Genomic DNA, 25,199 nt, shown 5'->3' on the forward strand with positions numbered 1-25,199 from the left:
AAACAGAGAACTTCACTAATTTATTGCAATGGAATAAAAACACTTAAAAATAAGCCTCTGTTACTTAGAGCAATGCTGATCCCTTTTTTCCTATCCACATACTCTTGATGAATTAAATATTCCAATAATACACCAGCAAGAGCTAGGAATTTCCCTACAGTACTCAAGTCGAAATTCTGACTTATGTTTGTGGAGATATTCAGCTTATTCAAAAGGGTGAAGATGAAAGAAGTCATGTCAGGTATCCACTGAAAGCAAACAAAACTGAAGCTCCCGACTTCCTGCCTCCCATTAATGCCAGAGTTCTGCAACTTTCCCACTCCACCCTGAGCCCTGTCAGCATAAGGAGCATCTCAGCCTTTCATTTGGGGTTTTGGGTGCACAAAGCCCCCAGAAAGAGCAGAAGCAAGATTTGAAACACTGTCCTACATCCACTCCCTTGTGCTTGATAGAGTTCCCATACCAACGGGACAGCTCTGAAGTACAAAAGGTGAAGCCACTTTCAGATTTAACGTGGTACCTGAGCACCAGTAGAGATGTTCCCAGTAGAGTACTGTCCCAGGACTGCTCAGCCACGTGCACTTATGAGCAAATCCTGCAGTAAAGTACTGTTGAAGAAACCCACATATGTTAAAAACGTTCATAGAGCAACTCTTCCACAGAATATCCACAGGCACACCAAAGCCCCACATAAAGTCTGACCAATACAAATACGTATTAGGGGAAAATATAAAACACCCAGAAAAACCCAAAACATGAATAGAAGAACACCAGCAACAAAAAACCAGAGATCCCAGCCAAGTAGCAGTTCCTTTTCATAACCTTAAGCCACACCAGTGAAAAAGCCAGGAGATAAATAAATCCTGGTCCTTGCTACAGCCTTATGTACTGTGCAGATTACAGCTCTAGGAACTATCGCTGCATTGGAGCCAAGTTTGTATGACAAGGTTTAGGACCACTACTTTAACAAAGAGATTTGAATCCTTCATCGCAGCTGCACGAACACAGCAGACCTTGTTAAGGACTTCCCAGCTCTGCTGCCCTGCCTCTTCAGAACCCAGCTGCTGGCAGCAAGGCAGAGCTAAGGTTCATCCCCTATTAAGCAGCTTTAGAAAGGAGGTAAGGCTTGAACATCTTTATTTTCAATTCACACAACCCTGGGCCAAAGACACCACGGTATTTAAACACAACTGAGTGCTGACAGCCATGCAGCTCGGATAGCTGCTTGGCCCTGGCGTTAAGTGTCTCGCACTGCGCCGAACTTGCACTACGCTATATCAAGGAATGCATAGCTGTCTTATCTCTCCTGGCACGAGCTCCTCTGCCTTGTGACCACACTGCTGGCAAACCAGGAGCAGCACCAAGCTCATCCCCATATTAGAGCATATGTGGAAGTTCTACGTTTTCTATCACCCGCAAAATTCTGGTCTCGAGTAGATTCAACACCTTAAGTTCCCAGTATGTCTTTCGTAATTATTAAGTTACAAGTCCAGGCAATCTGGTAATCATCAGATAGGGAGTAACGTGCTACAAGCTGATAGACTTCCAGGAATAGATCTGGAGACATCATTTTTTAGTTTCTCCACTCAAAAGTAGATCAGTAAAGTTGCTACAGTCAGATTTTTCTAAGGCATTTTTGTATTATTTCTGTGCACTAGCCAAAGCCAGCGCTTTACATGGAGCTTTCAGGATGAAACTCATGCAAGATTCAAATTAAATAAATAATTTTGAATCTAACCAATTTATTTAAAAGAGAAAATGTATAAAGGATGCACCGCAAAGGCCCCAAGCACAAAAGGGTAAAACCTGGGGGAAGCAACATTCCTGAAAGGAGGCAAATGTAGAGAGACTCCCTGATGTGTTTGTACTGCCTGCCATTTCCAGTCATCTATTTCACAGAGCTGTAATTAATTATGGAGAAATTCATTGGACACTGTTCCCAGTTTCCTGAAAACAAGCTGGAGGAGGAAACCGTGCAAGGAAAGCAGAGTTACCACTGCTCTGAACAAGGTTTGGTATTTACCTGCTAACAGGCCAGGCCTTGAATAAAGAAAAATACCAGGAAAATATATTTTCCTTTATGTTCTGCTCCCATCACACAGTTCTCAGATGAGCTGAGCCAATTCACACCTCCAGGAACACAGCAACTAATTTTAAAATTTGCATAACATCAACACTGAAAGGAAATAGGAAGATTAAATATCTAGTTTTTAAGGTTGATGAGTTTCTTTTTGCTTTCTCCTCTTCCTTAAGCCACCAAGATTTGTCTGTTTTGAAAGGGATCTGATCTGCATAGACACCTGGTCATGGGATCATAAAGGGGAGAGAAAAAGGAGTCTCTGATGCAGAAATAATGTTGCCATGAACTTATTCCCATCTGAAAGAAAAAAACAATACCGAGTGCCATACAATCATTGTTTTCCACTGGGCAAAGTTTGACCTCAGCCAAGTCCTCACTGTCACGTGGAGAAGAGGACTTTTAAATCAGCCACTGAAGTATGTGTTGAATGCAAAACTACACAAAATGGTGGGAAAAGTAAACTAAGTCAGAAGACTGGGAAAACAAAGCCTCCTAATTAGTTAAGGCATACCCTGCTCCTCAAAAGACATAAGAATAATTTTATCCTGCTTTCTGCCATTCAAACATGTTTACTGTAGCATCTGCAGAACATATTTATACATAAGTCTGTTTTTTGTTTTGTTTTGTTTTAAACAAACCCAAAGTTTAAATAAAAGTTTATTCAAAGTCACTCTGTTCAGCATGTTTGTGTTTTAACAGACTTCAGTCTGATCTGAGCTCCATAATAAAACACAACATGGCATTCTACTCCAGGAAGGCTGTTTTGCTCTAGTCGAATCATTCTAAGTGGTGTTCATCTTGCTCTCAGCACCATACTTAGCACAGTAAGGACAGAATGAATTCTAATGCACACAACTTCCAGGTGGTAACGAAGCATACACAAAAGTTGAAAAATTCCATGAAATTAAAGGTCAGCAAGTTCACTATTTACCACAAACAATGCTTTCCAAGGTACAGCTCATGCACCCGATGTGAGAGTTTCCTATTCCTACCCCATAGAACTACATTAGTAAGCAATTTTTCCTCCCAGCTTTCCATTCTTGCAGCATACAAACCCAGGACAGCTTAGCAGCCCATGCTGCTGTGTGCACAGCAATGCAGAAAGTAAATGGTTACAGCCTTGGCTGGCAGCTTTGGCACAAGTGTCACACATGCATCCACGCCCACAAATTTGGGTCTAATTTGACAGTCCCCGTATTCTGCAACAAAGCTGCTATTCAAGAGCAAAAGGAAGCTTGTTCCCTATTAACGCAGCCAGTGAGGCTATGAGCTTGCAGGAGGTGACATAATCCATGCCCTGCTGCAGGAGCCTGCCAGCCCAGCCCCAACTGCTTCCAGACGCTCCCTGCCACATTTAAAACCCTGAGCAGAAATACATTATCAGAGTGAGCTGTGCATTGGATGCTCTATTCTCCACTCCAGTAATCCCTTCTTACAACCTCTCAACACACCAAGTGAGGAACCAAAAAGCAGGGGGCTCCTGCACTGCGCAGGCTACGTGACATCAGCATTACCATGTGCCACAAAACCGCCTTCAAACTGAGTCCTTGGAAGTCAGAGGGACTCAGTAAACTCACCTGAGGGTTATCACTGTTTACTGGGAGTACAACTGAGTGAACACAAGCAATGTCTTTAGAGATCAGGGAGGAAATGAGCAGAATCTCCATCATTGGTGGTGAGAAGCATTTTACAGGAATAGGAGGAGAGGAAAGAACTGTTGAAACTTTTTACTCACATATAATGGAGCTTGCTGTGGATTAAGTTTCATGACCTCAGAACACTGAAACAAAAAAGAAAAGACAAATTTAGGACTGTTTTCCATAAAATGTTAAGTACTTCTCCATAAGCTGCACGATGTTACATTTCCAACGTGGTACTAGCACTCTTACATTACTGCTTCTAATAGAAAGTTAAGTAAAAACAACTATTGTCTGTATTTTCCTTCTTTCAGGTCAACAAGGATCTGCTATTTTTTCATTTATGCAGTTATTAAGCAAAGGCAATTCTAAAACAATTTGCTGAGCAAATCACTGTTTGCTTCCCATCAGTACCACTGGCCATGTTGGCTCTTCTGATGTTCCAAGTGAAACTGGCTTCCCATTCACACACCCCTAAATCCACCCCTCCTCCTAGCAACCTTTATGACAGTGATCAGTCCTTCACAACACATCTGTCCATTTATTTCCCCCACTTTCACACGCTTTCCCATTTCTCCACTGCAGCGGCAAACAGCACAAGCAAAAGCTGCAAGTTTGTTTAACACATGTATAAAGCAATCCAAGCTCCTGAGATGAAGGCATGCAAAATAATTAAAAATTCAATCTCTGTCACTGCTCATGTCTGCAGCACTGCAGTCTGCACAGCAAGTACTTTAACCCCTTTTCAAAAGGAGATGAAACATCACTCTGCCTCTCTACAAAGAAACAACCCACACAGGATCTTGTTCATACTTTGTTCCCTTCTAAAACCCCCAGTTTGCCTTTAGTGAGACAGAAATCCAAAAACAGTTGAAGTTCTCATAGCTGATTCCAGCTTTTAGTGCTCCCTCACACGCTCTGCTTATACTGCAAAGTGCTTTTGCACTGGTTTTTCTCAATGGCTGAGTTACCTGCCGAGCTGCTCAGCCCAACACCATCCCGCCGCAGAAGGTCCCACACCACAGACAGATGAACGCCCCAAAATAGCTTCTAGATTTATTCAATTCATTGTTATTTTCAACCTCAAGAGTCCCTCCCACCAGCAAGAATGCCTCAAAATGGTTACACTTGATAGTTTTCCCTACCTCTTTGGATTTACAAAGCATTGCTTGCTGGTGAAAACAGGGGACAAGGAACACAAGCTGTGTTTGGGCTGGTAAGCTCCAAAAGCAGCTCTGCAAGCAATCCTCCATATGATATTCTCCTGCCGTGCCAGTCCTACTGAGCTCTCACAAAGAAAAGCAAAAAATAGAAAAAAAAAATAGGAAAAAATACTAAAAGATAATTAAAAAAAAACCAAAACCAACAGAAGTGCAAACCATGCAAGCCTTGTCAATCTGCCTCACGACCTACCTGAACACAGACATCTTGAACAGGGGAACCGAAGCAAAATCCAGCTGAGAGCTGTTATTGTACCTTACAGAGATTAAACCAGAGTTGGACAAACTCCCTCTAAGCCCATCCCACATTTGAATTTTTACAAAGTCTCACTGCAACAGAGCAATTCCCTCCTGATGCAAAATTAAGTCCCGCATTCTGGCTCAGCAATCTGGTAGCACTTGGATATGACTTAAAAAAATATATTGCTGCAGAGAAGCAAAACAGTTCTGTCTCAGATGAGAATGTTTAAAGGGAGTTAAGACAAAGCATTGTTTTCTCACCATTTCTTTTCAAGTCATGACAAGTACATGAACTACTTCTCTTTTTGCTGATAAAAGATGCTGTGTGATATACCTTCAAAGTCAATGTGTCTACATTTTTGCATTCATGAAAACTTCCAGGATTACTCTTTATCCCTGAAATTCAGCCATACCTCCACACTGGCTATATTACAATTGGCCTAAGATACAAGTTAGAGAATGTCATATGAAACATTCAGGAGAACAGAACATGACAGGTCTGTATCTGCCCGAGACACAAATTCTACTCCTCGAGTTCCTCTCTATTCCCAAATAATTAGTTTTACTAAACTCTCATCAGTAATTTTAGCTTCTCAAAAGTCAGCTCCGAGGAAAGGAAGTTATTCTAACACACTTGAAGTCATCCTTTCCCCTTCATTAGCTAACAGCTTTACCTCTTCCACATCAAGGTTCACAGGTACGTTACTGTCACTGTTGTCACCACACAAAATAACATCTGTGATTTGCAATCAAGTTACATCTACAGTTACCCACAAAGCCAAAAAAGCAAGCATACTCTCAGGAAGCTTGCACCTCATCTTCACCCTAGCTATTTGCTTTGCTGGGACAAAGCTACGGGGAAGGGGCCAACCTGCCCTACAGATACAGGACTGCCATTGCTACCTCCCCATCCTGCTCCTGTTGGCTATACCCAGCCATCAAGTCAACACTTTCAAAAAAGCCCAACCCAAAGCCTCACCAACCAGGCAGGAAGCGTCCGCCTGACCCCAGTGCACTGTTAAAACAGCAGCAGGATTCAGTGTTCTGACTTACTGTCCCATCCCCGGTGCGGGTTTGAGAAGCAGGAGAGCTGCCGACAGAAGGAATCGGGTACGAAGCCAAACCTTCATTCACCTTTTTCTACTGACAGCTTTAGCCTACCCCCTTCCAGCTAAGCCATGGAGGGGCCCTGTCACCCCGTGCTTGGTGTTTGGGCTGCCATGCCGTAGGACTGAGCCACTAAGAGCCCCCCTCCCCTGCTTTCACAAGTTTTGTGCAAAATGCCATCCTGCCACCTACTGCTAACGCTCCTCACGCCTTCATACGCAGCAGAAACTGTAGCTCCTGCACTCCATCATAGTACCTACCGTCAGATTTATCCAAATTAAGAAGCTGTTACACTGCATATCATGCCCAATACCATCAAGTCATTTTTCTTCTGGGTTCCACTGTGCAAACCCTGCACTCAGGCTCCATTAAGTTTTGTTGTTGCTGTTGTTTAAAAATCAGATCACTTTAACAGAGCAGACAAAACAAACAATATTATGAACTTTCCTTTCAAGATCTTTGGTAGAAGCTAGTATAAGAAGTCTGACTGCACTGATGGTATCCAAGATATGTACAAAACAGCAACAGCAGAAGGGTATCCTATCAACATAGCATTTGGATTTTTGTTATTCAAGTAATCATGTGGCCTTGCATACTCTTGACCTCTGCCTCCCTACAGAAATGCATGTTGCATTGCTTCATCCCCTTCCTGGCAGATGCCTGGCAGCAGCTGAGCAGAGAGAAATAGAAAAGAACACATGCAGGTCAGGAAAGGAAGGATGGGCTGGTTCCAAACTCCCATAGCATAACCTCATCTTGTGGGAGAGTTGAGTTTGGTTGAAAGACAGTGTCACAAGCTGCAGAGGCCAAAAGAAGGCTTCATACCTAAGGAAGTGAAAATACTGACACTGCTCATGAAAGAAAAGGGGATGCCCAGGAGTTCAAACACATGGCTGAGCTGGTATGGGATTTTTGTTTGTTTGCAAGAGAAGTTCATAGCAGCAGCAGTGAGGTAAGGTGACAGTGTGACTGTTGGATGCTTGATCTTGACAAACAAGAAAAATACCTGGAAATACTTCTTGCAGGAAGATTTCCCCCTTTTATCTTACTAGAAGTCTTCATATCAATGGCTTAAATGAAATTTAATATTTCATAATATATATGTCAGCCCAATTTTTCAAAGCAAACTTCATTTGCAAGGAGACAAGCAAGTTCTGAAGATATTTTATCTTGTTAGGAAGTGCTCTGGCAAAAACATATGAGAAAAACAGAGTGACAGATAAGTCTGAATGACTGTTTCACATCAGCAGAGGACTAAAAGTAAGTCTCTGGATGTTAGCTTCTCCAGCCAGTGGGTAGGCAGGCAGCCTCTGAAAAAAAGCAACTTAGTAAGGAAAACGAAAAGTAAATGAAAACAAAAGACTCTGATGGTAATTATTAGAGCAAGATTCATAAGGATCCTAATTTAATTTGGGCTGCTTTAAATATAAAATTAAAAAAGGGAGGAGGGGGGGAGGAAGCAAGGCTCTTTGGTGTTGAAAAATAAAAAGCTCTAAAACATTTTTTTCTGTATTGATTAGAGGAAGACTCACAGATTAGAGCAGGTCTGTATAGATTAGAGGAGGTCATCCTCTGAGTTGATGCCTGCTCTGCTCCCCAGAAAGCAGTTTCTAATTTTTGGACAAGAAGCACCACACCTGCCCTTATCAGACAATGCAAACTGCAGAGAGAAAGCCTGGCCCTGTTGTGAGGTACGGAGTTGGACTGTAAATGAACTGCTTTGAGAGCCAAGCCGACAAGAAAGGGCAAATAACAACCCCACCTCCATCCTTGTTTGAAAGCCTTCAACCTGCTACAGTTCACGTTGCAAAGAAAGAAAAATGCACCTTCTCCATCATCAAGTCAAGCCAGAAAAAAAAATGAAGAGTATACTTAGGAGTCCCACACATAAATTCTAGAGAAAACCTCACAGGAAGAGCAGCTTGCTTTCTGCAGGCAGGGCACATGCAGCCTGCAGTGAAACACGCTGATGTATTCTATCAGAAACAATTGTTGCACGCGCTCGACCTAGGATCTGCTTACAGAATCAAAAAGAAAGTGATCGTGCCAGTTACTGCCAACTGGAAGGGCTCAGCTCTGTCCCCAAATGCTATTTGTCACAGTGCTGGAGCAGGCAATGTAACTACTCTGAACACTGTCTCTTGAGGCAGCTTCCGAAGCTGTGACTACACAGAGAGCCAAACGTTTCCAAGTGAGCAAAAGGAATTTCAGCACCATGCTCCCTGATGCTGGGGGAAGCAGCCTTGCAACCTTTACACAGACCAAGGCTGTGCTTTGGGTATTGGGTATTTGGGTATTGTCACTTCGAGCAAGCAGTCTCCACGGGTGGAAATAGGAATGTGAGGACCTGCCTGGTTCTGCTAAGCCTCCAGCAGACCACATGGTCACAGCACCCAAAATGCAGTCTGCACCCACTAAAACCCATCTCATGGCACCAGGAGTGGTGAGAGCATCTCCATCCCTCAAAGAACAGCATATTTACCTTATCTTCTCCTTTTCGAAATCAAAATATTGGCCAAGAGCCTGGCACTTGTTTCCTCATCACCCTGCAACAGAGCTTAGATTAAAGGAAAATCCTAGAAGACACACAAAACAGACTGGCTCACCACAGGACATCTCAAACATGCTCAGCCTCACGGGCTGATAAAGGTTGCAGGATCAGCTGCATTCCTCAAGAAGTGTGCTTCCACCAGGGCTAAAATTACACAAATTGATTCCACATTCACTGCAAGTCCAGCAACCACTGCAAATGCCTTTCGCAGCATAAGACTTCATTTCCCTCTCAGACTGCTCAACCAAAGCATTTCATCAGCACCATTCCACGTACATCTCTGGCACCACTCGACATCTGCCTAAGTATCATATAATTGCCTTATGAAAACGCAACTGGAGAGAAGTATTTCTACCATGTCTCAGTCACACAGAAGATGGTTCTTACTACACAGCCACTGAGGGATCTTGCAGCCCCACAACTGCCCATCTCACAAGTTTAATGTGTCATCTATAGGACTAAGTGAAGATCCCTGTTATTTACAGAAGGAAGGACAGCCTCCCCTCTAAACCCATTCACCAAAGCATTTACAGAAAGTGAACAAAACAAATTAGTCTGACACAAATTCACACTGTCTTCCTGCATGTACAATTAATTACCTGTGGGCACACTCGGATGTCCCAAGATGTACAGTTCTTTTCTTCCATTAGTGGTTGCCTGTACTTAAAACATTCGTACTCCTTGTTGAAAATACTTGCATCTTTCAGATATTTTTTTAATGCCATGCTTTATGGCCATCCAGACATCCATCTTGCAATGCTTCTGGAATTCTATTAGGCTTTTCCCCTTAGGATACCACAGTGAAATCCCCTCGTGTTTGCAAGTTTTAAAGCAGGACGTGAAATAAAAGTCCAGGTTCCAGCTCTTAAGAGCAGCAGAGGTTTCAGGCATTATAAATAACTGCATAAGTCAGTAAAACTGAAAGCTATTTAAGTCTTCCCAGAATGGGGAGGATATCTTTCTGCTCCGCTAAGCATTGAAGAACTAATACAGTTAGTGTTATTACAGCCTCTTCTGGAGAAATTCTGTGTTATTCCACATATGCCATGGAAGAAAACAAACTACTGTGTTTGATTTCTTTGGATATGGTATTAACTGACAAGAAGTGAAAAGAGCAGCATTTATTTGCTTTACTATGGTTCCGAAAACCTTAGCCAGGATCAGGGCCCCCATCAGCTTGCGTGCTGTAGAAAACGTCAATGCAAACAAAGTTCCTGCCCTGAAGAGTTTACAAACAAGCAGAGGGAGCAGGAAGGGATACGAACACCACGTACCTAAATAATAAATACTCTCCATCTACTTTTCCCAGATGCTATTTAATTTCACCTTAATTAGTTGGCTTATTTCTTACAGGCATCACAACGTGTATCTTAAGGACAAAACTGAAAGCCATACCTATGGCCCTGCACGGATAACACTGAAGGTCTGTGCACACAGCACAGCTCAGAGTTAACAAAATGGCCTTGAGATTTTCCCATCATGTCACATTCACACTTGCTCTTTTTTTTTTCCCCCAGTCAGAAAGGAAAGCAATAGGATGGGCAGGAACAAGGAGAGGCACTGAAACAATTTGGTATCTCCGTGCAAGTCTACCTCTTCCATCTCCTCTTCCTTATACATCATATATGTGATAATATACACTTCAATCTTAAGTCTTTGAGGTCTTCAAGCTTTTCATGCTTCAAGTTAAGCTTTTTTTTTTTTTATGCTTTCATTTTAGATATTCCTCAAGTTTAAGCTCTGCTGAATCTCATCTTCATCTCAACACTTATTTTTGACACTGGAAACAGTGATCTGTACTTTCTGAGCCTGAAGCACGCACTCCCAACTGTACAAAAACAGTCTCAGCCATAAAGAGCTCGTGGTCGCGGGAGGGAGGGGACAGCCAAAATACACACTGATGAAGTTACAGATCTCACGGAAAGCATTTGAATAGATAAGCAGAAATGCAGAGAAAGCAGGATGACTTTCCAATTGTAAGGAGCTCTGCATCCCAGCACTGTCATGCTGAAAGTCATAGGGAGGATTTTTTTTGTCAAAATGTCACAAAATTTGCTTCATGCAAATTGTTCTGAGCATAAGGACTCTGGACCTTGTAAGGACTGAACTTCATGCCTTCAAGTATCTAGAGTAACACTCTAGGTAGTTCACACTACATACATCCCATAGAAATTAGAGAAGCCCTATCTTTCAGAAAGCCAGTCATCAGCAGATTTTCCTTTGCACTGCAACATTACCACCAATAGATACACACATGGTGGGGTAACCTTCATTACAATGCCTTACAACCAATCCTCAGATCCTTCCTCTTTAAACAAACAACCCATAAGCTGTAAAAGAGTTTAAAGAAATCCAGGGATTACACAGCACATTTATCTGAACCCATTTGGATCTGCTCAGTGCTTGCTGGCACTACACGCAGTCCAACCACTGAACCTCACCCAACAAAGCACCATGTCCTCACACTCCCACACACTCTGTTTTCACAAAATGTTAGTTTATGAAGTGCTCAGAAATATCAGGAGGATTGGGTTTCAGCCCCCAAAGCACTCATGTTCTAAGCTACACAAGATAAACAAAGGCAGTAAGAAACAGCAAGCGTGGGACAAGCTGGCCACATGCAGACAGATCCCCGCTGGAGCCCTGAATTTCATGCAAAGAACTAGAATAGCAACATCTTTCCCAAGTTAACTGCTCTCCCCTAATGTCATGGGAATCACTACATTAGAATATTCCCTTTTTCTCAGGAGTGATACATAAATTACCAAATTGTATTACCCATCAATTGTCTCCTTGCATTTTTATTCTAACATAATTAAAATTTGAAACAAAGCCATTCTTGTTTTGGTTTATGTATTTTTTTTTCTTCAACTGTAGCAATAAGTCTGAAAATAGAAACAAACAATTTTAATTTTACTCACATTGTCTTGCCTACTATATTTTTTCTAGGTATCCTCCTGCACAGTTTAAATCAGCAGTAACTTGCTTTCACTCTTCAGTATTAGGTGAAAGAAAGAATGAATTGTTCACATAATTTGCCCCACTATTTTCATTCATTCTGAACGTATGCCAGAAGTCACCATTCACAAAATGAACTACCTTTCTAATTGATGTATTAACGCCCTCTAATGTGCAAGCAGATTGAATAAAAAATAAAATAAAAAACAGAGCAAAACCAATAAGCATTCTGTTTAGGCAGGAGAAATAAACCAATGACCCAATTCTTCAGCTGTATGCAGGGAAAAATTTGTATAAATCAAGCAGCAATTGCAGCAACTAAAATAAACTTTACCCTGACATTCTGTGATTCTGTGGCAGAAGATGAATGTACATGCTTCCAGGCATTACAATACTAAATGCAGAATGACTTTCTTCGTAGCTATATTAACGCATGATATTTTAGCTAGCCAGAAATAGGAGGCTAGAGGAATCAAGCAAGTAACCCATTCAAAAGTTATCTCACAAACACACAGGTAAACAATACCACTAGCAAAAGCCTCTGACTGTAGAAAAGGGAGAGGAGATGAGGAGCTGCATCTCAAGCACATGGCAGCAATCGGGGTATGAGTGCAGGGCAGCACAGCGTGTGCCATTGCAGCTGAGGATGGAGATATTGATCATAAAACCCCAGATATTTGTGTACAACCACCTGAATTCATGTAACTTGCTGAAGGTTCGGTTTTGTAACTAAATTGATTCCTTATAAAAAAAATCCCTCCTCCATCATTTCCACAGGTGATGCTGCCTGCCAGCTGCGTCCTGTCTGCAAACAAAACCATATGTTGCCATTCAATTATAGACACAGAGGAGTTCCATTTGGCTGCAAGCAACGGAAAGGAGATGTAAACACGTTTCGTATTGGCCTGGCCCTGCTGTCCTCACCTCCAAAGGACCACTGGCAGGTCTTGGAGTCCCCGCCGCAACCAGGTGCATGCAGACAGCTTTAGCAGCACCAGAAAGAGATGCAACTTCATGACACACTCCTTCCCCAGTAAAGGATGGAAAAGGAATGAATTTAACTGAAAAAATCAGCCCTAAATGTTAAATGCTATTGGAGAGCTCAGCACTGCAGCCTTCCCCATGCAGCAGGCCCCACCAACAGAAGGCCAAGAGTTGCTACAGCAACAGCTTAATAACTGCATGCAGAGCCTCACTGGAACGAAAGCTAGCAGAGCGTCACTGATTTAATTGACTGATGATTTAATAAAATGCTCTGGATATAGATTAACTTGCTTTGCTTAATGTAGCTTGGCTTCTTGTTGGCACCAATGGACCCACGCTGTTAATGGGCCGGAGCCCAGCCTGCAGGACAGGGCTGCGGTTTTTGGGGCTCCCACCTTACCACCCAAACCCTGGAAGGGGATCAAGCCATGTGGGGTAAGCCAAAGCAGCAATATCCCCCAGGCCCAGCAAAGGAAGGCAGCAATCACTCCCAAAACACACACTGCCATCGTTAGATATAAAAACCACACAAAAATCACTGTGGTTATCACCCTATGCTCCACATGCCCAGTTTCAAAGAAACAAAGACACTGTAGAAGTTGAAACAACAGAGAGTAAAAGGATTATTAGCTAGCTCTAATTATACAAACTGATCTCATCCTCTTGTCATAAGCCTCTTTCCTGTGTCCGGAATCTATTTGTGTATCATAAAGACCAGTCTCCTGTAAATGTACAAGGGTCATCAGCACAGGGCGATTCATTTCACATTTTACAACACACACATATTGTCAACCAATCCACTTGTAACAAGATACAACTGCCCTCACTTGTCAATTGGTACTTGAAAAATATTACTAATGGCAAACAGTAATTAAGATACCGATTCCTAAAACCCAAGCAGCATTTTATAAGTAGCTACCATGTAGCTGTAATAAAATAAAAAGCACAGGCTCTATCTTCAGCTCAAGTAGCTACATCCTAATAAAGTTAAGAACTAACAGTCAACTTGAATTATAGTGCAGCATGTATGCAAAAGCACACGTATGTTTATACTCAAATTAAGTCCTCCAACAGGTTCTGGGGCAGCTGTTTCACGTAGGCACGAAACATTTATCTCAGGCTCAAGTATTAACTGCCAGAAATCCTTAGCAGTCCTTCTAGGTGCCTCTTCAAATGAGTAAATGAGTATTCAGATGATAGCCTTTAATACAGTGTGTAGCTTGAATACACACGATGGGAGTAAATCCTAGGGAAGTCCTCAAAGATTAAATACTTTGTTTATAAAAGCAATTATTGACTTTAAGTTCTTAAGGGAACTTCTTGAGAAGCACAGGTTTTCAAAGGACAAGTACATTCAGCATTTTCTGCATTAACAGAGACCATCCCAAAGCTGGGCAACCAAAACAGAAGGAACAGGACTATAGTTACCTTTGGAAAAAAAAGAAAAAGAAAAAAAGATGCTATACAGTGCCTCCAGATACACAAAGCCAGGTGAAAGATGATGGGAAGGGAATACAAAATTAGGGGCTGTTTTCTCTTAAGTGATCTGTTTCTTTCAACTCGCGCAATTATAGGAAAAACATCATAGCAAAAAGTGTACTTTATTCAGGTAGACACAGAATCAGCTTGTTTTACTGGAGCATCCCATCTGAGCCAGTCTTGAAAAATGTACATCATTGACCCACTTCCAGCAACTGATGGAGTCCTCTGGTACTCATTGCCAGAGAGAAAAAAGTAGAGTTGCAGTTTGTAAGACACTGCATTAAGTATACAGCATGCAGGGAAGGTACCACAAAAAGCAAAACCCAAAGCAACAGAGTATCACATCTCTAAAGCAGAGATAAGAGAGTATACACAGAAATCTGAAAATTAAATTAAAAACAAAATCAAACAAATTCAAATGAACAGAGATTCTACTCAATATCACCACCTCACCCCCTGCATCCAACCCTTTGGCAACTAGCCCACAAGCAATAAAGCAAGTTTTGCAAACAGACATCCAGCTTTGCACCTGAGATCATTGCTTCCAGCAGCCCTCACAAAGCAAGCTTTCAGGTTGTCCCCTCAGGAGCCCAATGGGTTAATGCCCACAGGTTGCAGCCACACCAGTAAATCATTTATTACCCCAGCTCAGGAACAAGCAGCTATGCAGAACCAAGAGCCCACGCTGTGCAGCTGTTCACCAGCCAGGCAGTTCTGCACAATTATGTTATAATACAGGATTAAATTTGTGGAGTGGAAATGCATCCCTTTATTATTGATATTTCTTGGGGTTTTTTGTTTGTTTTTCATCAAGTTATGCAGCTATTTTAAATGTTACAGATTCCATTAACGTGAAGTTCATGAGGCAGTAACCATGAATTAAACGAAGGGATCATCATTACAAGCACAGTTAGGGAAACACTGGACCAGCAGCCAAAAAGAGGGAAGACTTTGAGGAATAAGGAAAGCTGCTCCTAAACTCAAGTTTAGTTTTTTTCCAGACCCATCAGAGAACACACACCTGAAAGCAGCTGTGGTGCAGATGTTGGTTCCCAGAGGGCCAGGGAAGCAGCACTCACTGCCTGCAACTGGAAACCTTTGCACCTTCCTTTGCAGCAGGCACCGCTCAGTGCATGCTCCTGTGCTCCAGAATTTAACAGGAAGTAAAGAAACTACTCAGAAGGGTAATGAGGCACTGGAATAGCTTGCCTGTAGATATAGCTGTAGATGCCCCATCTATGGTTGCCAGGCTGGATGAGGCCCTGGGCAGCCTGATCTGGTGGCAAACCAAACAGCAAACCACTTGTCTAATACAGAAACTCATGTATTGCATTCTTCCACTAGCCATGTGCAGCACATCCAGCTAATGATCTGAACTCATGATGGATGCAGGGACCAGCCCTCTGACAGCCACATCCTCAAAGGAATGCTTTCCCAATAAAGGCTTCATTCATAATTTCACCCACGATTCTAAGACTTAATTATTTTTTTTTCCTCAAAATCTGCAAATAGGTAAAACACCCCTACCTAACCCCATCTAAAAAAAAGGAAACCAAAATAATGGCAATAAATACTTGTCTCCCTAGCACAGCAGCAGCTTATGATTAATCCACCCAGCTGTTGCTACAACACTGCCAAACGATTTGGGCCCAGCATTGTTAACCACACTGCTTTGCACCAGTCATCTTGGGCACAGCCATGGAAAATGTGAGACTCTGCAGAAGGTAAACAGGTTACACACACAAGAGGAGAAAACAACCCTCTGACAGAGGCCAAGCACTGCAAGCACCCGTTTCCAAAGAAGACTCCCACAGTTTCTTTGCTTTAGGCTAACAGTTTTTTTTCAACCTAAGTATTTTTGGAGAAAACGAGTATAACTGCATGAGACACAACAGTTCCTGACAGTCCTGCAGTAGCTACATGCCATCTTGCAAGTCAGATCCCTGATGTGGTTCACCACATAGAGAGGTTATGGGAACTGAAAAAGCAGCACTGAACGAACACGTGGAGCACTGCAGGATGGAGCAGGAAGCACACGTGGCTCACAAGGGGCTCGCAACGAGCCATGCTCCCCTGGCAGGAGCCCTGTGTGCCCCAACTGCCATCCCCAGCAGCTTCTGGAGAAACCCTCAGGCTGAGAACACCATAACCACCTGTCTACCCCCAGGGACAGGTGCACAGTGCCTTAAAATAATAGGGAAGAGCAGCTGGTGCCTTAAGTGCTATGGACTGTTTCACACCGTGGCATACGCTCAATGGAACAGTAAGAACACGTATAACTGCAGTATGAATCAAGCCGTGAGTTCACTTGTGAGAGATGAAGTCTCAAAGGTAATTCTTCACCAGCACCTTCAGCACTCTTTGTACCATTCAATACCTTTTTATTTTTGTGTGTCAAATTTGCTTGTCATAATGCTTTGATATCCTCATCCCCTCTTGCCATCCAGCAGGCAAACCCATTCCCCAAAACACATCGCCTCAGCATTCGCTTGTACCCAAGAGCTGTCAAAAACATGTGAACTTACTTGAACTGCATGAAGCAGCACCAACAGTCCGAGATGTCCTTCTGGGCCTTTCCCAAGTGAGCATAGAGCAGCAGAGCAGGACTCGAGGTTCAGCTCCTGCAAGAGAAGAAGGAGGAGTCACCAGGGTGCAACAAGGCCTGTCCTGAGAATGTACACCTGCCCCACACCTGCGGTACAGAAGCCATCCGCCAACCTGTGCCTTGTGGCCACATAGGAGACAGTAGCCTCTGAATGCAGCTCTGGGCAGTGGCCTGCTCCCAGGCTTATATGAGGGCAGCATGAAACCCATCTGCGGGACTGGGCTTGATCCTGCCCTGTCCCCCTCCACAGTACAGATGGGTTGGTATCTGTTACTGGTATCTTGAACGTGAAATCCTGCAAATTCATCCCCCTATACCTATCTTAGCCCCTTCAAAGTAGTTGGGTACCCCCATTATCACAAGGCATGTTAGAGAAGACAAAAAGCACCCAATACAGGTTGATGGCCAGTGAGAGTTGGCTGATGAAGTCCGTAATCTACCAGCGAGCCTCTGCCAAACCCTGATGGGCAGCCTGCACTTCTCCACAGGCAGATTTCCTGCCCCAGCCCCAGGGCTAAGCCTGCTCTATGGAGCACACCTGGAAAGAGCAGTTAAAAGAACTGAATGGCATATCAAGAAAGAGTACAGGTTGTGATTTTGTGTATTAAATGTCGTGTGAGAGATTGGATTACCTAAATGACAGTCACTGAGGCATGTCTGACCACCATTTCATTGCCACACCAGCAATGTTTGTGGGTAGGCACACAGCACCCAACGCAAGCACATGCCACCTGCTCTACCAGAGACAGTGCCCCTATGCTGTCTGCACAGCCCAAAAGCACAATAGCAAGCATCTCAGGAACAATGGCAAAGCTTACTAGCAGCTAGAAAATCAGCTGTGCTCCATGAATTGGCTGGGGAAGGTAAAAGCTAGGAGATGGAGCACTGCAAAACAAGCCCCCTCCATTCACCCGCAGAGGCACAGCAGAACCTGAACTCTGCCACATCAGTTGTACACAAAGTTTTTTGTGAGCATTGGTACTAAAATTTCCCTTAATTCTGCTGATGGGCTCCTGCTGAGGGACCGGGACAGCACTTTGCAAGGCACCACAGGCCACTGCAGGCAGAAAAGTTCCATAGACACTTCAGCACAGACTGTTTCAAATTGGAAAAAGGAAAAAAGCTTACCCTCTTGCTCCTCTTAAAGCAGCAAGGAAAAGAGGGAAAAATAAGGAGCCCGTAACTCCTTATTCTGGTATCACATTTCTAAATTACATTTCCATGGCAAACTTCTGAGCTGAAAGAACTACCCGAACTCTCCAGTACCACGCAGAAGAAGCAAACCTCCTTTGGATTCATTAACCGGTAAAAACCTCCCTCCCAGTCCGAAGCAAACAGACTGGCACTTCCCTCCAGCATTTCTGCAGAGCTCTTTCAGAACCGCACGTTGAAGCATGGTTAAGTTTGATAAGGTGATGATTAACTACATTAAGTAAGAAACATTAACCCAAGGCTCCTGGTAGTGATCTCACGTTGATCAGAGTGTGATGATCAGCAGCTCTCTGCAAGGCATACACTACAACAACGCGGCGGTTTCACTTGTTTGCGAGGCTGATAACTTGGCTTTCAATACCACAGAGCTTCAGCAAGCTCTACTGCTACTCCTGTAAGCTGGCAAGCACTATGGGCAGAGATAACACTGGTAAATACACAGTGAGTGTGCAGTGAATCACTGCAGGTTTTTCATCATACCCATTAAGGAATGAGGGTGTGTATATGGAGGCGCACATGCAACACTCACTGGGATGTTTATGACTTGGAAAGTATTAGCAAGAGGAGAAAATCAACCAGCTTTGCAGTAAGACATTACTCTTTTGGGGCTTTCTGTTTGAGTTCATTCTGGAGGAGTTTTCAGTTTAGCACAAGCAGGTGCAAAGAATATTAACAAGCCTTATATTTCTAGTTCTGTATGTAAAAAGCCTGCACACTCTGTAAAGCTGTCCAAATCAAGGAACTTACTGCCCAAAGGTTTCTCCTTTCCACGGAAATGCATCGAGATAACTCCTGCATATGTAAGTAGACTCATTTTAGAAGGGTTTTCCCATATGGATTTCTCCTCATCCTCTACTGTGAAATAATTTCCCAGCTCTGACAAACACAGACATCCCCTCTCTTATGTGCATCTTAAACAATACACTTTTTTAAAAAAATTACATCCTATAGCTGTGTTCGTATTGCTTAACAAGGAAGAAAACATAAAATCTCTTCCACATCATTACAGGAAGATGATGACATGCAGCCAGCAAAGGGGTTTGCCCATGGCTACCCTGCCAGGCAGCAACAGTGCAAGGAACAGATGTCAGTTCAAGCAAATCTCTTTCCACAGCAAATTCTCTAGGCTATGACAATGAGGAAAAGTTAAAAAGTATATTAAATGGGGGGGAAAAAAGTTTATTGAAGGAAAATAGCTGGAGATAAAATCTCTTTTCAAGTTTTAACTAGCATGTACAAATACATGATGTTTGCAAGTAAATATAGAAAACAGCATCACTTATAAAAGGTTCCTATACCTCTGTCAGCACTCCTCCATTCTGACTCCATAACCGAGTGATTTCTGCCCAAAAGGGCCCACAGTGACACTGCAAGTAGCACAACATCTCACAGTGCTCACTTAACATAAATGGGAATATATAGAAAAGTCCCTTTGATACTCACCTTTACAGAACGTGTTCCGCTTGAATTTAATGAAAAGAGAGGAAAAAGACCTTATTTGTCAAGACAGAACTGAGGGCTGATTTCCTGTGGTTCCTCTCCATTCATACTGAGATGGCAAATGCAGAATTTGCCCATCAATGCTGAGTGATGAAGTGTGCGGGTGGATAAGGACAGCATTATGGCTATCTACGTTCTTAAAGAGAGAAGGTAAACAGTGCTGAGGAATGGGATAGTTACATATGTAATTACCTTAGAGAAAAATAAATAATAAGCCTAATGACTTAAGGGTGATCTGCATCTTTACAGGCAGAGGAGCCAAGCAGTACAAGGTACTCACTACTCATTCATAAATGAAGTCAATGTCAGGGGCTGTAAACACAGCACAAGAGAGTTATCTGCGTCTAAAACACGTTTAGGAGCAGCCAGCTGGGGGATGGAGAGCTGAAAGGGGGGCAGGGGCCAGCATGGCTCTCCTGAAGGTTCAGCAGAACCCAAGCATGCAGACCCCAAGGTCTCCAGTGCTCAGCTGCTTCTTCAGCAGAGCCAAGTCAATCAGAGAGCTTCCAAAACATGGCCAGAGAGAAACTACTTCCTACTTGCTTTCTTTCTTCTTTTGTTTTTTGTTTTTTGTTTAATTTTCCCCTGAACACAAATCCAATTTCTTCTTCTGAGAAGCATTACACAGTTTGTTTGTTTTTTCCCCTCTGCAAACTGATAGTTTTGACACATAAAATGAGTTATCTCACCATCTGTTTGTAATTGCCATAACGAAGCTTTAGCAAACTCAAAAACACAGCACCAGGAACAGGGCACTAATGGTCTGGGAGATGAAATGCTGATTATTTGGGATTACTTCATATGGCTGGGACCTTTTGATAGCCAAGACACCCAAACAAACCTCTGCAGTATTTCCAGGTTTTGGCTGTTGCATGATACACAATCTCCCTACAATTACATATCAAATGATGTCAAGGAAAGCTCAGCTACTGGATCCATGTCTGCATGCTGCTACCTTGTTGCTTTTAATACATAGCTTATACTTAAGCATCATGATATTCACACCATAGGAAGTCCTTTCCCTGCCTCTACTGGGCTTCCAGGAGAAGCTGGCTGACATTTTGGAAGTTGGTCTGAGCTATGCTTCCTAATTCCTTAGGGAAGGGAGGCTGGACAAGGCATTTCACATGCTATGAAGCCACCTTCACAGCACCAACTTCTTCCCCACTGACCACAGGGAAAGCCAAGCAGGTCCCACCAAAGCTGGACAGGAGCAGCAGCATCCTAGCAGCCATGCAATTCAGTGAGACAAAACCATTTCCTATAGTTATGGACACACACGGGCAAAATAAACATGAAAATAAAAGATCCTTTCCCTAAAATCTGCTTTATTTTGGACAGATGTAAAGGCAAAGAGTATCCACGAACTACAGCATCACACTAAATGTTTACCAGAACAGCAGGTTGAATGCAGCCATCACATTTACCACACACACCAGGTTCCTCCAAAACCAAACAGCTACATTTTGTTTAGAGGCCAGTATCAAACTTGACAACCCGCACGAAGAAAAGCTAGGAATTTTAAAATAATAGTAAATAAATAAAACAACTACATGCCACACCACTACATTCTGTAGACAGAAACTATAAGGAAAAAAAAAATGAAACGCATAATAGTGTTTTTGTGCCTCATTAGAGTTTTCACTGATACACCAAGAGGAAAATTAGGTCTTGCTACAGAGATTTCATCTCCTTTAAAATGATGTATGTCACAGCATCCATCCCAAGTAGCAAGTATTGTTTTTACAAGATGGTCTTGTAGAGTAAGGACATAGCTGACTGGCTATGGAAGTCTTCAAAACCTAGCTCTAGGAGTTCAGAATTAAGTGTTAAGTTAAGGTGTGCTGGACCTTAGCACTTCACTGAATCACCATAGCAAGATCACCATTCTCTGTGCTGCTGGAGAACCATATTGGAGCAATGAGCTAAAAACCAAAGCAAACAGATGCAATAACATCTCAAGCCCACAACCACTCCCAGGAGACAAAGTTTTCAAATTCTGGTACAGATCTTTTTGCTTCTCCTCTATTTTTCCCTGAAACAGCCAGGCTTGAGGCAGCCAGGGCAGGCAACCTGTCGCCCTGCAGAGCACTGCGTGACCTCAAGAAAAGGAAGAGTTGCTGCAAATGAGACACTGAGATAAATGAGGTTGGCTCACGAAGGTCAGCCAGTCCAATGCCCTGATCAAAGCATGGTTGTGACATCATGGCAATGACATCAACCCTATGCTCTCACTGTTCCAAACTGTCAGTTAATTGTGGTTTCTGTCCCAATTCTCAGTTGAGAAATGGAGTGAGAAAGAACTGCTTGGCCACTGGAATGAAGTCAAAGTCATTAGCAGTTGTGAGGTACTCCAACTTGAGAGGAAAAAAAAAGTGAAGACAGTAAACAGTGATTACTGTACTTAGAAACCTTCTGATAAGGATGGAAACATGTACATATTGCAACCAACTTCCTTTCTCTACTTAAAGGAAGAGTATGAAAAAGATGGAGACCGACTTTTTACATGGTCTGATAGTGACAGCACAGAGGGGAATGGTTTTAAATTGAAAGAGGCAAGATTTAGGTTAGGTGTTAGGAGGAAATCTCTTCAGAAAGCAGTGAGCCCCTGGCACAGCTACCCAGAGAGCTGTGGGTGCCTGTGCTCCAGGCAGCTCAGGGTTGGATGGGGCCCTGGGCAGCCTGAGCTGGTGGAGGGCAACCAACCCAAGGCAGGGGTTGGAACTGGGTGGGCTTTAAGGTCCCTTCCAACTCAAGCCATTTTATGATTCTGTGATTCCAACAGCACACAAGTGTTGACAAATGAACACAAATGAAATGCTTTCCTGCTGTGCTAGTACAAAGCACTAAGTGCAAGCCCACGCTGCTTGCTGTTGTGGTTCCATGGACAAGGTCCCCCATGCCCAGCCCATGGAGGCAGCAGCTGGGGTCTCTTTGCCAGGCTGTTTGCAGATGAAACAGATTAAGTGCTGGGAGAGGAACAGACGGGCCCAGAAAATGCAGCAACCCGCCCAGGATGCAACCATCACCTCCCCACCCACATAACCACAAAGAGTGCCACCCAGTGCCACACAGCATCAGTGTCCCTCCAGAGAATCAGTGTCCCCTGCCCATGGAGTAGCTGCTCAGAGTGCCAGGCTGCCCGGGTGTGCCAGGCACTGTGGGATTACATTATTTCATTGCTCAAAACAACCTGTCACCAGAACTACGTAGAGCTTAATTATATAAATAAGGAGATCTGTATAATGGTCCTAAACCAATAATGAAAGAGAAGGTCTAATGATGCAACAAAAATCTGCAACCCGGCACTCAGATTACAGGCTGTTGCACAACAGCTCAAGCAATTTGGCAGCTAGCTGCAGGGTTGTACTGGGGATGATGTTTTCCCAGAATCACCAAGATGCACCCGCCTCCCCTGCACCAGCAAGGGAAGGGTGAATGGGAAGCACTCTGCTCTAGCAGCACCACCGTCCCAAGAGATGCTCCAAAGCAAACACCCACTGTATCCTCAGTCATGTGCCATATTTGCATCCAGACCCAATAGACACATCCAAAGGCTGTCCAAGCAAGGGAAGTGCTGCTGTTTCCAGGGTCAGGTCACATTACAGAGGTGGCATCGCCCAGCTCCAACCCGCTGCTTTACAACCGCAGTGACTTTTGCACTGCTGGGCAATCTCGCTCCCAGCTGCAGCCCTATCTAAAAAAGCATTATCAGCACCAGGTCAACAGAGATATCACCCATCGACTGTGACAATAAATGTGGTAATTTAGCTATTTGATCAGCACTCACAGCATGAGCAGTTTATGCGGAAGTGAATGTACATATCCCAAGACAGCTGAGTGGGTTTTCTTTTCCTGAGTAGGCTTAAATACTTCCAGATAATATTGATCTCTATTCATAGCATAGCATAACTGGGAAATCATTTGGCTTGAAATGGCTTTTCTGCTATATTGACATCTTACATCAATAAACATGGTACCAAAGTGCAGCTCAGCAGCATCATTTTAGTTATTTTTGTTAAGCAGTCAGATGAAAAACACCGTACCAGTGACAGGGCCAAGAAGCTTTGTTGGGCTTTCAAAATCAGCCAAGTGCCACAGTCAGCACAGGAACTGAATGCTGACAGACTCCAGAGCTCACTCCCACGTGTTTCCTGTCCCGTAGGCCATCCCTGCTGTCACACTGGGGCTCAGCAGCCGCTCCGTGGGCTGTGGCCGTACAGCTGGCGATGAACAAGGCTCTGTGAAGCCACAAGGAGCAGGGAGAGCTCAGAGGTTTTTCTTTATAGATCACTGAGGACTCGCAGTGAAGCCTCCAGGCGCATCCTGTGCTGCGGGTTGTTGCTGGGTCTGCTCCATCCCAGCCCCTGGGAAGAAATTTGAGCAAGCGGGCATTTCATTGCTGAAAATACCACTGAGCACACAGCAGCAGAGCTGGGAAAACTACACAGCGTTTGTCCTTTGTTTCCTTCATGTAGAGACCCATTTTTGCCCCAGCAGATCTTATCACAAGGCGCTGCTCTGAGCCTCTTGCAGCCGCGATGGATCAGGCAGCTCACATCATTGGGTGGCTGAAAGTAAACAGCGTGCAGCCATGGAGAGTCTTTCAGCGGGCTGCGTGCTTTACTTTCATGTAACTTTTCTCTCCTCCTCTAACAAGGAAACTGTTCTCATTCAACTGCTTTTGTATTTTTGCCTTCCCTCTTGAGAGGCAGAAGCTTGCAGCAAGATCTTTAAAAGAGTCAGGCCACAGCTACTCTGCATATTGCAAGCAGAGAAGCAAGGGACATCAATAAACAGCATTAGCTCTTCCCACAGACTTTGCTCAACAACGAAACAGCCCAGTGCTCCTGGGGAGGAAGCAAAAGAAGACTTCCAAAACAAGTCAACAAGCATCCATGTCAACAAGCATGTCCAAATAATTGACAACAAATCTACCTAAAGCCATCTGAGCATCTGCTGCTGCACTTCTCCTCCCAACCACTCCCTGCAGCAAAGCTTCTTCAGTTAAAACAATAAAAGCAGTTTCTACTGAATAGACTTCCTTTCCTTCTTGCAGTTATACAGCAAAGGATCTCATTGATCAACGCAATGAGCATTGCAGGAAGAAGTCAGCATTACAGCTGACTGTAATTGCAGCACACACCCTTTGGCCGGTACACCTGTACCTGCCTGCTTGTGCAATACTCTGAGTGTCAGCAGTCCCAGTGGGTGCTACCCAAGCACGAGCACAACAAAGGCACAGCCCGCAATTCCACGTGCACGCAGGATTTCCAGTGTCTATCTGCCCATCTGCACCTGTGTAAGTGGTGATTCACCCACTGCAAGCACAACCCCACATCGTTTGGATCTCCCCTCTGCCATATTCCTGTTGTTGATGCTAATCTGTTTGCACATTGCCTGCCTTCCCCAGGACTTGTCGTAATCGTGCACAACAATAAATAGGGTTAGGTTGAGCAAAACAAAACAAGCCACCAACGATATTTAACTGGTTTTCCTGAGCTGAGAGGGCTCATCAATAGCACGTACAGCCTTTTCAATACACCACAGTTATCAGGACCGGTAAAGATTTTGCTCCTTGTTTTGTTTCAGCTGGCCATAGCCAGTTTACAGCACTATGCAC

General features: G+C 43.6%; 1 protein-coding gene across 2 annotated transcripts in view; it reads right to left on the reverse strand.

The window, feature by feature from the left end:
- The window catches only part of AKAP13 (A-kinase anchoring protein 13), a 172,430-nt gene that overhangs the window by 137,551 nt on the left and 9,680 nt on the right, over positions 1–25,199 (reverse strand). For both annotated transcript variants that reach the window (XM_031555334.1, XM_031555333.1), the window contains exons 2-3: positions 16,785–16,880; positions 3,816–3,860 (exon numbers count right to left, since the gene is read on the reverse strand). In XM_031555334.1, the coding sequence (XP_031411194.1) occupies positions 3,816–3,848 (33 nt within the window). In that variant the 5' untranslated portion in view covers positions 3,849–3,860; positions 16,785–16,880. The remainder of the gene's footprint in view (positions 1–3,815; positions 3,861–16,784; positions 16,881–25,199) is intronic.

This window comes from Meleagris gallopavo, chromosome 12, assembly GCF_000146605.3.
Source record: "Meleagris gallopavo isolate NT-WF06-2002-E0010 breed Aviagen turkey brand Nicholas breeding stock chromosome 12, Turkey_5.1, whole genome shotgun sequence".
In the NCBI taxonomy this organism is placed as follows: domain Eukaryota; kingdom Metazoa; phylum Chordata; class Aves; order Galliformes; family Phasianidae; genus Meleagris; species Meleagris gallopavo.